General features: G+C 28.3%; 1 protein-coding gene across 3 annotated transcripts; it reads left to right on the top strand.

Annotated features, from left to right (window-relative positions):
* Nucleotides 1-6,219: 6,219 nt before the first annotated feature.
* Nucleotides 6,220-13,148, top strand: LOC126682304 (uncharacterized). Of its 3 annotated transcripts, XM_050377942.2 has the most exons (4): nucleotides 6,220-6,646; nucleotides 6,899-7,396; nucleotides 8,038-8,074; nucleotides 12,851-13,148. In XM_050377942.2, exons 1-2 carry the CDS (start codon nucleotides 6,345-6,347, stop codon nucleotides 7,386-7,388), a joined length of 792 nt encoding a protein of 263 aa, XP_050233899.1. In that variant the 5' UTR covers nucleotides 6,220-6,344; the 3' UTR covers nucleotides 7,389-7,396; nucleotides 8,038-8,074; nucleotides 12,851-13,148. The 3 variants fall into 3 exon arrangements, with proteins under 3 accessions (XP_050233899.1, XP_050233898.1, XP_050233897.1); XM_050377941.2 differs by lacking the exon at nucleotides 12,851-13,148 and having other exon boundaries at nucleotides 8,038-8,726; XM_050377940.1 differs by lacking the exons at nucleotides 8,038-8,074; nucleotides 12,851-13,148 and having other exon boundaries at nucleotides 6,899-7,686.
* The last annotated feature ends 1,570 nt before the right edge of the window (nucleotides 13,149-14,718 follow it).

Consider the following 14,718-nt stretch of genomic DNA (forward strand, 5'->3'; position numbering starts at 1 on the left):
TTGAGTCCTCGCACTTTTAATTTTGTAGACCTCGGGAACCTCCGTTATAAAAGGTATTAACGGAATCAACACGAAAAAATCAGATTAAAGTTTGAATGTCGATAAATGTTAAAGTGCAAACACTAAACTTTAATAAAGTAAAAAATGAGTAAAAAATGTATTACAATCGCTAAAGGCGAGTGAAATATGCGCATTTAATTTTCATGACTGAAAAACATAAAAATATTATTAAAATTAAAAGTGTAAGACTTGATAAGAAAATACTGTAAGGATTCAATGTTAAAAGTATCGTTTCATAGTTGGAATCTGTTTAGGACACCTCATGATCAGATCAAAATATGTATTTTGCTTAATTGTAAAATAGATAGTATATACTCTCTCAAATCCTTTACTTTTCTAATTTTCTCTATACTTTGTTTTAACAACGATAGACTAAAATGGACAAAGCAACTAACTACTACATAGATCAGTTGTAGACATGCTTGACTGATCGAGTAAATTTATGAGCTTGAACATTTCCAAGCTCATAAATTAAACATTTTGATGTCGGAAGGATTATTGTAGATGCTAAATGTCTTGACAAATATCTTTAAAAGAGCTGATAGGACATTATAGGTTGGCCATTCATTAGTGTATTACAAAAGAGAGAATTTGTGAGCAAGTGTGAAGTGACGTGTGAGAGGCTAACAGTAAAAGTGAGCGGTATTGATTACATATAAGTACAAATACAAATATTTTATTCAATTTAATCCTCCTTATTTTCTACAAGTGGTAACATAGCGGTACTAAGTAGGGAACTGTTCAAGTAGAGGTCGAGCAAGTAAAACGGAATCGTGTTACGTTGAAATGCCGCTAGCACACCGTCAGTGACTATAAGAAGTTTTGGTATGGGATTGTAGGTTATTTACCGCAAGTATACGGTATCACAACTAGTAATAAGTGGATAATAGTTCGGTATCGAACTCATAAAGAATGAGGAGCAATGACGAGAATGATCAAATTAAAGCGATACTCAATTCGTTTAGCACACGAGCATATAATGTGATTAAACAAACACGCAGCAATTCACTAGCAATTAAACAATTGATAAACTCAACAAGTAGATACCAACAAACGATTAGCAATTAACGGATTAAAAACAAGAATTAAAAGGCGTTTAGAGGTTGTTAATCATGCCAAAACTATTCCTAGGTGCATTGAGTCGGTTAGAGATATTGGTTCGGGTCAAGCTATCCAATGGTAACAATTCTGCTCTCTCGAATTTAAAATTGAAAGAACCAAGCCTCAATTAATTCACCGAAATCTAAATCGCTCTCACGTAATTAGGTTTCGATAAATACTAATCAAACAAGGTTAATTCACAAACTTAACAACCACCGAAGTCTTAAACCCTTCTCGCGTGATTAAACCTTAGGCTTATGCTTAACTAGATCCGTCTAATTAAATAACTCTCATTCAATTAATTAAACGGGGATTATAGATTAGAGGAAATTACAGAAAATACTCTCTTTTCAAACTTATTTGCAAGGAGTACCTCAAATTTAAATCTTTATTTTTTTACTTTGTTTTTTTCTAAAGTTTCTAGATGTACTTCAATTAGGTTATATTTTATTTGGAAAAATACCCCTTTTTGAAAATTTGCCGCATACTCTCTTTTGTCCCTTTTCTTTCTCTTTTCTTGCTCAACAGTTTTCCTTTTCTCTCACATTCGATGGTTTTTCTCACATTCGACTCATCAAATTTAATTATTTCATATTTTAACCTATTTAATTAATCATACACCTGTCCATTTTTTGTTTGAAAAAAAAGAAGAGAAACATATTCTTCTCTCAATTTCTTCTTCTCTTCTCTAAAATTTAAATTTATGTCACTTTCTCCATTGAATAGAAGTATGATTTGAAGGATACCAATTTTATCTCTTATCACTATTATTCTAAGATTTCTTCATCTTCTATTATTTTTTAATTATCTTCTAAAATTTCATATCTATTTTCATATTCGTTTATGATATTCAAATAAATGGGTTAAGTGCTAAATGGAGAAGAAGGGAGTATTATTTTCTGGATTTTTTAATTTTTAATTTTCTTGGAAAACATTTGATTTTAATTATATGCCATAGCCAATCTTGAAGCTTCTGATGAAGATAAAGAAGAAAGAATAATAATCAAAAGAAGAGCAGTTAAGATCTGATGTTAAGACCTGGATATACAAATAATAAATTAGATGAAGTGCAAGAGTTGTTAAGATCTGCTGTCAGGAAATGTGTTTCACAAGATAAAGATTCTTTTGTTGCTTTTCAAGCCAGTACCGGAGTCGAGATTTTATGAGATTTTATTATTTTTCTTTCGTGTTCTCTAATTTTGCTTCTTTTGTTTATATGATATATGCATAAATATGTCGATTCATAATATTAAAACTAGTTATCTTTAATCTTGGTCTGTAATTTTAGTTTGGTTTTTTGAGTGGTGATGATCATGGCCAACATTTTACTTATATGAATGATTATAGGCCAAATCCATCTATAGGTCCCTGTACTTTACACTTTTTTTTCCGTTGGTTCTTATACTTCATTTTTGTATTTTCTGATCCCTCTACTTACTCATTTTTTATTTTCAGGTCCTTTTTGAGTTTTTTTCTGTCCTTTTGTGTGACCGGAGGAAAAAAAGATTGTAAGTAAAAGGACTGGAAGAAAAAAAAAATTATAAGTACAGGGACTGGAAAAAACTCAAAAAGGACCTTAAAATCAAAAATAGGTAAGTAGAAGGATCAGATAATACAAAAATGAAGTATAAAGACCTACGGAAATAAAAATTTAAAGTACAGGAACTTCTAAATGGGTTAAGCCATGATTATACCGGTAGTTTTGAATGTTTCAAAAGGATAATGATCAATTATTTATTGAAATGATAATTTTTTATGATGGCAACAACTGAAGCAAAATTCACAAGTTTGATTTGAATATTCAGACATTAAGTGAGTATTCATTTCTTTTAATCATTAATTGTTCTTTTTGGTTCTTTAAATTATTAAATTAGTAATGTTAAAATATGAAACTGTCAATGCTAAAATGTTTATTCAATAGGATATATATACAAATCGTTTGTGACATGTGATGATCCAAGTGAAGTTGTAGAATGTTATGGTTCTTTAGAAATTAAAAATATGATACGCATGACTGTTTTTTAGATGTATTTTAGATGTTTATTAGATATATCTAAAATGTATTATTTTTATATCAATGTATGTTTATGTGGTATTTATTAATCTGTTCTTTGTTTATTAATTTTTATCTTTTGTTTTTTTTTTTTAGTTTGATGATTTCGTCAATATTTTTTAAAGTTTAGACTACTTTTTTTTATTTAAAAAAATATAGCTTAGCTGATTTTGAGACGTATTTTATATTAGATGTATTTGAAATCATCCTTTAGAAATTCATGTGATTAATAAATAAAATGTATAATTTGATAGTGGAGTTAATTTTTTCTTGACTTTTTGTATTGTATGGTATTCATTAATCTATTTTTATTTAATGATTTGTTTTTTTGTTTTGCAGTTTGATGGTTTCATCAATATGTTTTAAAAGAAATTTAGACTACTTTTTTTTATTTCGAAGAATGTATCTGAGCTAGTTTTGAGACGTATCTCCGCTGTTTTTGAGATGTATTTGGAATATTTTTAAAATGTACGTGATTTGTTTTTTAGATGTACCAGAATTATTTTTGATATTTAATTTGTTATGTAAATTAGACAAATGTAAATATTTTTATTTTTAATATAAACTCGTATGTGTAAGATTAATCGCTGATACATCGTAAATACACCACTGATACATTATAGAAAAATCGTTGATACATCATAGATATACAACTAATACATCGTAGATGCATATTTTTATTTTTTTTATTATTTTAACGAAATATATTTTGTAGATACAACATAGATTATAATTTTTAAAATCATATGCTCTTATTAATAACATATTGATTGGTTTGTCTTAAACTTTTAGCTATCTCTAAGTAAAATTTAAGTTGGTTCGGTTTTATGTATACATATCAGATGCATCAACGATACATTATTTATACAACATTAATACATCATAGACACACCATTTATTGTAACTTTTAGAATCAGTTTTTGACTCATAATAATTATTTCCAACGTATAAATTTTAAAGAGACTGATACGTTGTAAATACATCGCCGATACATTATTTTCAATGAACAAAAGTAATTCAAACATCCCTATTTAAAGAATCCATTATGGCATAACCACATCCTCAACTAATCCAAGTTTTTGGATTTTGAGAGACCTGAAACAGATTCATCCAGTAATAAAAATTTAGTACAATTGTCTAATTTAGTACAACTGCCTAAATTATTTATTTATAATCAACTAAATAAAATTATAAAAACTGAAATTGAATTGCAAATATGTTTTGACATAGTAATTAATGATACATAAAAAAATACATAAATGATACATGTTTAAATAATCCTGACATGCGTTGCCGCGCTTTTCTGACACGTTAGTGACACATTGTTACAGTTGTTTAACATGTTTTTCGACTTTTTTTTTAATTTAAGTGTGTCATGTGTCTATTATTTAGTGGTTGGTTGGAAAATATAAAATTTCTCCTTATTTTGTCATGAATGTAAAGAATTTGAGTTTTGACTATTTGAATAATATTTGATTTATATTTTGAAATATTTTTGTTTTTTTGTCAAATTGTTATAATTAAATTTTGAGATAAAATGTAATATTTTTTAGTGAGATAAATATATTTTGTTAAGAAAGAGAAGAAAAATTTATAATTTATAGTTAGGGTACAGATATAAATTTTTAAAATAAAAAAATAGCAATGTATAAATAAAGATTATGTGATGTATTTTTCATTTAATTATTTGTATTGAGATATATTTTTGGAATTATTTTTCAAATATCTGTTTTGGGTAAAGTATTTGTACTATTTTGATCCATCTTTTTCTCTTATCGTACGTTACCTAGTAAGCTAACTTATTTATCAAAAATACCCACTATATAAAGAAACCATATCTCATTTTAGGTTAAACTTTTACATAACCACATTTTTTCTCTCTTTTCTCTCTCTTTTTCTCTCTTCTTTTTTTCTTATTTTCTTCTTCTTTTTTATTTAATTTTCAGTTTATCTCCTCCGATTACTTTTCCATTCGTCTTTCCGGTCACGCTTCCGTTCGTCTACTTCCGATAAATATCTCGCCGTTTTCGGTCGTTTTTCCGTTCGCGCTAGTCCGTTCGTCTCTTCCGTTCGCGCTATGGATTTCTCGACTCGTTTTTAGATTTGTGTAATTTTTTAGATTTTTTGTAATGGTTTAAATATTTTGTAAATAAATTATTGTAGATCTACAATTTTTTGTTCATAAAATTGTTCTATTATTCATATAATTATTTATTTTATCCTATCTTATTCATAGATTTGTTTATTGCTACTGATTTTGTAAGAAAAAATTGATTTATGGTGTATTTGTAGTAATTTTATAATATATTTACGTTTTAGTGTATTTTTGGTGTATTTATAGTGTATTTCTGCCATTTTTAGTATATTTAAGGTGCATTTACAGTGTTTCATGGTGTATTTGCAGTGTTTCATGGTGTATTTGCAGTGCTTCATGGTGTATTTGCAGTGTTTCATATTGTAACCCACAAAAAACACTACAAAATGTCATAAATACACTACTTATACACTATATGTACACTACTTATACGCTATATATATACTACTTATACACTAATCTTACACTATATAAACACCATAAAAACTATATATACACTACTGTTACACTATAGCAAATAAAAAAAAATTCCAGAAAGTTTTTTTATAAAAAATAAAAATTAACACTATATATACACTAATCTTACAGTATATAAAAAAACTGTCGGTCGGTTCGGTCGACCGAACTGAAAAAACCGAAAACCGAAATTAGAAACAAAAAAAAAGGTATTTTTGAAATTAAAAAAACAAAAAGATATTTTTCGTAAATAAAAAAAAAGTAAAAAAGAAAAATTAAAATTTGACAGATAAAAATGTAAATAAATTACCAAAACATGCATTTCAGAAAATTACCACTATATTTTTCTCATTTTTTCCTCAAATAAATATATAAAAAAAACTCATAATATTATATAATGCATTTTCAATTTGGGAAAGTTTAGACTATTAAACCCTTTGAATTTTTGATGGCCATGTTCAAAGCAAAGCCACTCAAATTCAATTTGTTCTTCTTCTCTTCATATCATCCATGAAAACCTTTAAAAAAATAGAAAATAAATAAAAAAAGCAAAATAAGAATAAAGAATTGCAAAAAAGTATGGCTTTTGTTCTGCCAAACCTTTCTCCTTCACTTCTCCTCACCTCAAAATCACCAAGAGAGAAGCCAATTGCTTGCCAAACTCAAACATTTGCTTCTCAAAATTGTACTTATAAATATGGATCAACAGCCACAACTGATACAAAACCCACCACTAACAACACCTCCCTATCTGCTTCTCCCTCATCACAGGATAACCACCACAAGGATGAGTTCTATGTCAATCTTGGCCTTGCTGTAAGAACCCTCCGTGAGGATTTGCCTTTGCTCTTTATCAAAGACCTCAATTATGATATTTACAGGTATTTTTCTCATCTGGGTATCTCCTATTTCCTTACGCTTAGTGGCGGACTTAGAAATATTTTATAAGACAGGGCCAGATTATACTGAAAGTTTGTAAGATTGCTAAAATTGATAAAACATTAAAGTGGATAATACTATAAATTTTAAGTTAGAAAACTACTGTCCACCGTAAACTCTTTTTAAGTCCGCCCTGCTTATGATCCTTGCTTTTCGTATTAGATTAATGGGTGTATTCTTTCGTTTGTTTTCAGGGATGACATCACTTTTCTGGACCCGTTGAACACGTTTACGGGCATTGAAAGGTACAAATTGATATTTTGGGCATTACGGTTTCATGGAAAGATTTTGTTCAGAGATATTTCTCTTGAGGTTCTTAGGATTTGGCAGCCTTCGGAGAATGTCATTTTGATCAGGTGGAATTTGAAAGGTGTCCCAAGAGTCCCTTGGGAAGCCAAGGGACAATTTCAGGGCACTTCAAGGTATAAATTGGATCGAAATGGTAGAATTTACGAGCATAAAGTCGATAATTTGGCTTTTAATTTCCCTCCCCGGCTTACACAAACTGTGTCTGTATTGGACTTGGTGGCTGCTTGCCCAGCCAGCCCTAACCCTACATTTATGTGGGGTCCTTCGGATGCCAATTCTTCGTCGTGGATCCAGTTTTATCGCGCAGTTAGAGAAACTTTGGATCAAGAACGCTACCACTTGAGCATGCATGATGGTTTATATACTTGCTCTTAGCTCCTGAGGTACTTAAAACATAATGTGTATCTCTGAAGAATTTTGATTCTCAGTACCTAGTATTATGTATTAGTAATGAACTTGCTCTATATATACTGGCAGACTCGAAATATTGTTTTCCCAGAAAGATAAAATTTGTGTATAGATAGGCAAAGGTGCTTAAGACTCTAAGGCGCCTTTTATGTTAGTCGGCTTAGAGTCAGCTCATACATGTTAGCTAAATTCATATAGGTCAAATGTGTATGTATATCTCCGGTTATTACTTCAATAATAGAGCTTTTTCTTGTTTTGCTAAGAATTTAGTTAGAACATTGTTATGTCATTTCAGAATTAGGATGTTAAATTCATTTGCTGCTTACCTTTCATGGTTCCTAAATATGACCCCTATGTATCAGTTGAGTCGCACTAGTTTTGACTTTGATTCTTGCAGAATTCTTTTATATCCTCTACTTTCTAGTTTCATGAATTTGCAGCTATGTTGCTTTGTCGTGTCGTGTTCTACATTAAACATTTTCTTTCCGTTTCTAAAACTCCAAAACTTGATATTAAAAAATAACATCTTGAGAGTTTTCGATTTCAACGTTTCCATTTTCAGTCAACGTAGGTGTGCAGAAATAGTTTTTGTAGAAGTAAAGTGATCTTTTTGCAGGACTGTATGCAGCATATGCTAATGGAAGGAGCTAGAGGTAGTGACTTTCTTCTTTTACTTGTAAGCATTTGCATACTATATGAGCTTAGCACCTTAATCATTAGAAGGTAGGTGAGGCCTGCACATAATTGTGTCTTTGTTGTATTTGATCATACATATGATCTAATGCATGAAGCAACCTTTGAATTCAAATTGACACTCTACATAAAATCTGCACAATGGAAAATGTCGCTGTAAAAGTTTGAACATCACAACTACATTTCTGATCTCCTTCATTACCTCCAATGCTCATTTTAGTCCGCCGCCATTCAACCTCCTCTCTTGAGCTTTGCATCAGGCCCTTACCTAATAACCATGTTAAGCCACCGCCTTTATACAGCTGCAAGACAATAACATTTTTCAGAGTTAAGTCACTGAATCAGGGTGTGGTTGTCATGAGGATGTCGATAAGTTATTTGGCCATTGAGTTAAGTGCCTTGACGGATAGGTATGACGGAATTCTCTTTCCGTATATGTGCAATCAGTTATTATTAAAATTCTATCATAGCATATAGTGCAACCATTCTTCAGGTAGTTCAATTATAAACTGTTGAATATATTGCATGATCAAAGATAAAGGCAAACTTTGATATAAATGCAATCATGTGGAGCTTTCTTTATTATTGGTGCAAGCAAACAGTCTAATCTCATGAAGCTGTCCTGTGGAAGATCCAAACAAAAAAATTATTTTTTCAGTTCTGTTCTGCAAAATTAATTCGAGGCAAACGTTGCCACACTAGTTATCTATCTTTTTAAGCCATTGTTTTTAAAGCTGTTTTATGCTCGGATTGGGATTCCCTCAAGTTCATTTTGAACTTGAGAGGGTCATGTTCACGATATACACCGTTCATGACGGTGTATGACGGTGTATATCGTGAACATGACCCCCTCAAGTTCATTTAAACTTGAGGGAATCCCGATCCTTTATGCTCTCTCAGGTATACAAATCACTATTTTAGAAGTTAGCTAGCATTGTGATAATGTGGGACTGTAAAGCATGACTTCAGTACTTTTTCCACCATAATTAAAGAAAAATAATGTTTCAACAATTGCATCAGTATTTATATAAGTATATAATCTCTATTCTAAGAAGAAATTTTATTTTAGATAATAATTAAACACAATTATTTATAATTTATTAATCTAGAATTTAGCTTAGTAATTATTAAACTAATTAATTTTAATATACCTACATTTTTGATATATTTTAACACTTCTCCTCGAGCTTGAACTTATATATTAACTAATTCCCAAAAATACAAAGATAATCATTTCAGAGCTCTTGTAATTATATTATTTTTCAATTGTTCTTTGGTCTTCACATATTCTGTAGACATCAAAATGAGTCGGAGGTTCGTGTTCTTGTTGTGTCGGCCACTCTATTGACACGATAAGGTGAACTCTAATCGTTTTAAAATTAGAAATTCTAACAAGATATGAATTTAAAATGGATAACACATATCATAATCCTTTTTTTATATATTTAACCATAAAATTATCTTCAAAAAAGATAATATAATAAGATAATTGTTATCTTATAAAAAATGAATTTATAACTAATTAAATAATTATATAATTAAGATGTCATGTATCTTAAAGAATAGTTAATTATATATTATAATAAGATAATTCATAATTAAATAACACTTATCTATCTATACTATATATAAAAGCATGGATGGGGGGACAGTCAAATTTACTGAATAATCATTTCCAGTTTACTACTAAATAAAGGTTTTATAACTAATTAGTTATTTAATTAATCACTATTGTAATTACAGTCCTAATTAGAATAGGTAGCTAAATTATCTCCAATTTAATTTTTAGTATGTAAAAAATAACTAAATTGTCTCCAAATTAGTAGGAATATCTATCTTTTAGTTTGATTGAACTACAAAATTAAAATATTGTATCTGGTCAATATATTATTTTTAAAGATATTATTAATAAAATTAAGTTAATTATTTAATTATGGTTATTATAAAACCAAAAGAAGAATAAATTCAGTATGTAAAAAACTTTAATAACCGAATATATTATATTTACTTTTACAAAAATTCTTAACTAATTTAATATTAATTATAAATAAAAAATTGATATAATTATAACAAATTTACTAATATATTCATTGAGAAGTTACGTTACGAGCCACGTGCATAGCACGTAATGCGAAACTAGTCTTTAAAAAGGAACCGATAATAAATCCAATTATGTAATACTCCCATTGTCCACAAAAGATAGGCTTGTTTCATTTACACACATATTAAGAAATTTAGTTTATTTAGTTAGAATGATACTAACTCTCTATAATATCCTTATTAAATAATGGACGTAGTTTTCTTTTCAATGTAATTTTATTAGTTAATAATTTAAAATCACTTATAAAGTATATAAAAAAATTCACAAAAATACCAAAAAAAAGGCCCTTCCTTTTCACCATATACAATTGTTTTATCATTTATTACAAACCTTGCCATCTTTTTTCAAAATATTTCATAAATATCTTTTTCGCTGACGTCGGCGTGCATCAAAACTGGTGCACCAAATTAAATAACACTGACTCGCGCATGATGCGCGGATTAGTGTATGAATTGGACCCAATTCATGAATTGGGTCCAGTTCATCTTATATCTAATTTTTTTTTACAAAATAAATAATTTATTTATATATTTGTTTCAATATTAAAATATTAATTTTAAAAATATAAAAATACACAAATATACTAATATACAAATATACAAATAATATAATTTTTAAAAAAATAAGTATAATTTATGAATTATTTATCAGATATATTGTTGATACAGACCGAACACAGATCTAATGTATAAACAATATATCTACCATGTATATTATGTATTAGGGATGTATCTATTAAGTATATTTACAAAATGTATATATTATGTATAAATTATTTATCAACGATATATCCATTTAATACATCTAAAAATCGTACTTATCATGTATTAATTGTACGTATCAGTGATACTTTTAAAAAAATCATGTACAAATTTAGTAAAAAACGTGTGTATCATGAATAAATTATGTATCTGAGGTGTATTAAATATGTATAAAAAATATATGTAATAAAATTAAAAAACTATTGTAAAAAAATGTATGTATAAATAATGAATTAGCGATGTATTTATTAAGTACATTTAAAAAATGTATCTATCATGTTTAATTTATTTATTTTTAATAAATATCATGTATAATTTATGTACCAGAGATGTATCACATATGTATCGGAGATGTATTACCTATGTATCTGACATGAATCAAATATGTATAAACAAATATATGTAATAATACTAATCAAATTAACTAAAATCTCTCAAAATAATTATGTATAGGAAATGTATCAAATATGTATAAAGCATTAATACAATGTACATTTTTTAATTTTTAACGTAACTTAACAATAGTCTATTAAAATGTATATTTTCTCAAACTTAAAATTAATATTTCTAAAATTTAGTATCAAATATGTACCACAGATGTATTGAATATGTATCACAGTTATATCCATTTTTAAATTACGAGATCTGAATTATATTTAAAAAACAAAGTAACATATTTAATCTTTTAAAAAAACATTTAATATAAATATTTAACATTTAATTAAACTATAAAATAATTAATTGTCAATAATTAGTCACCATAATCAATATAATTAAACAGTAAAATAATCCTTAACTATAAAAATGAAACACCTATAAAGTATTGAAGAAGAACTGTGTCTCTTCCTAACTTCTTCATCCCACCATTTCTGCAACTACTCACACATCAGTCTCTCCAATTTACAGCTTTTCAGCTCAATTCTTTTTTACTTTCTTAAATTTATTGTTAAATGATAATAACATTTTAAAAGAGATGAAGTATAAACAGATCGTGAAGTCTCCTTCTTTCAAGACCCAACCAGACGTAATATTTCTCTATCTTATCTTCTCATTTAGATCTGGTCCGAATAGAAAATTCATTAACACAAACCCACCTAAACCACCATCTAATTTATCAAACAACAAATCCAATTCATCATACTCAAGTTCAAACGACAGAAATCATAAATTTGAAGTGAGGCCTGCTAACGTGATCACCGTCATCGGCACTGGTTGTCATCAGTGATGAATCTGAGGTATCTGAAGGCTCATCGGAGAGCACCAATCAACCCCTCCATGGATCCACCATCGAACAGAGCAACGAAAAAAAATCGTAAAGCTATTATTGCAGCGAAAAAAAGGGCAATGAAGAAGAAGAAAAACGATGTAATAGACAGTGGCCCTTGCACCTCCAAAAAATCAAAATTTTATTGAGAAAATTACGGATTAATTAAGAAAGCGGATGATGTTTTCTCAAATGCCAACACACTGCAATCTTTTCTCTTATAACAGATGCATTTTACAATAAATAGCTTAGCTGGCAAAATTATTACATTTTATAATATTTTTTTGCTGTGTGGGTTTAATCAAATAAGAACAATGTCTTTTCTTCCTTTGGATTCTCCGATCAACGACGGCCTGTCATTTTCTCAAACATCTTCTCTCTAATCATCATAAAACAGGTATAAAGTCTCTTCCTTTTTCATAATATACAATCAATTTTCTTATTAAATTCATTTGGTTGATTCATTCAATTGATTTCAAAATTCCAATATCCACAAGCACGATCTGTAAAGCGATCATAGATGTAGAAGATCAAACATGCATAAGCATAGCTAAAGTGGCTGATTTTTTTGTAGTTTTGGAGTTACTTATTGATTCTTTATTTTCTTCAGGCGAAGAAAGAAGCATGGCGGAGAATAGAACAAAAGACTCAGCTAATGGGTTAGCAAAAATAAGTCCGAGTCCCCGAGACAAGCCACCAAAAATCCCACCATCTGCTCGGAAAGGAAAACTTAGTTTTTGTTGAAAAGCTTTGATCTTGGAAGAAAGTAATTGAATTAAATTTGTGGTTTAAATCTGTCCAAGTTGCTAATAAAGAAGCTGAGGAATAAGACCGTAGAGATGGGTATCTTTGTTGTGATGATTCTGCTATTTACTTTTTGGTTTAATTTTATGGCCTTAATATGCGTATGTTTGTTTGGTTAATTTTGATGATTATCGGGTTCTGGGTGGCTTAAAGTTTTGACATGAAGAATGGTAATGCTTAGTCTAATCACTGCTTTGACATTTGTTACTGCAACATAATTTGCAACTACACTTTATTTGGGTAGTTTCAGAACTATGGTTCTTTCTACTAGACTTTATTTGCAACTAGACTTTATTTGGGTAGTTTCATAGCTGTGTAGCTTTTTACACCATGATTTATTGTAGATATATTACTAAATACATTGTCGATACGCTCTAGAATCATCACTGATACACCTCTAAACTCGTAGCTGTAAGATTAATTTCATTTGATGATAAATTTAATAAAGACATTATATAACCATTGGTTCATTCTATTATGTGTATACATATTAGATACATTCATGATGTATACATCGTATATATACACCACCTATATATTGTAGATAAATCGTCGATACATCATTAATATACATGTTATTTTTTTATTATTATTTCAACGAAATGAATTTCATAGATACGCCATTGATTACAATTTTTAGAATCCATCTCCAACTCAAAATGATTATTTTCAACAAAATAATTTTCGAAATGATCGATACATGTGTGTATTATTGATATATAGATGATACATTTCTGATACATATCAGATACATTGATGATACATGTTTAAATTTTTTGAATTATTTTAACAAAAATAAATTTTAAAATGACCGATACACTATCGATACATCATAAATACACCATCGATATATTATAAATATAGAGGAGAAAAATTATACATACACCATGATTCATTGTAGATATATTATTGAATATATCATCGATACATCGTAAATACAGCACTGATACAACTCTAACATATTGTAGATATATGTTATTTTTATTATTATTTCAACGAAATGAATTTTGTTGATACACCATTGATTATAATTTTTAGAATCCATCTCCAACTCAGAATCATTATTTTTAATAAAATGATTTTCAAATTGACCGATACATGTGTGTATTAGTGATATATCGATGACACTTGTCCGATACGTAGCAGATACATAAATGATACATATTTAAATTTTTTAGATTATTTTAACGAAATAAATTTTAAAATGACTTATACATTATCGATACATCGTAATACATTACCGATACATCATAAATACACTATCGATAGATCATAAATATAGATGAGAAAAATTAATAATAAAATTTTAATATATTACCGATGTATCATCTATATCTTGCAATACACTGTAAATACATGGTCGATACATCGTAAATACATTATATATATAAACAATAAATTGAGCTAAAAAGCAGAATCTCGTGCAACATGGAAAAATAAAAGGACGGAGCAAGCATCAAATATTTAATAGGAAAACACGTTTTTTAAATACATATATTGAATATATATTAGAAACAATTTATATATATAATTTATATATAATAGATACGTATATTTTTAATCCATAATATATAATATATATACTTTTTTATAACGTAATTTATGCGTTTTTAAAGCATGTGATACATATATCTTTGAATTTAAAATATATTATACATATACACATAAATAGTA

Source organism: Mercurialis annua, linkage group LG5 (genome assembly GCF_937616625.2).
Source record: "Mercurialis annua linkage group LG5, ddMerAnnu1.2, whole genome shotgun sequence".
In the NCBI taxonomy this organism is placed as follows: Eukaryota; Viridiplantae; Streptophyta; class Magnoliopsida; order Malpighiales; family Euphorbiaceae; genus Mercurialis; species Mercurialis annua.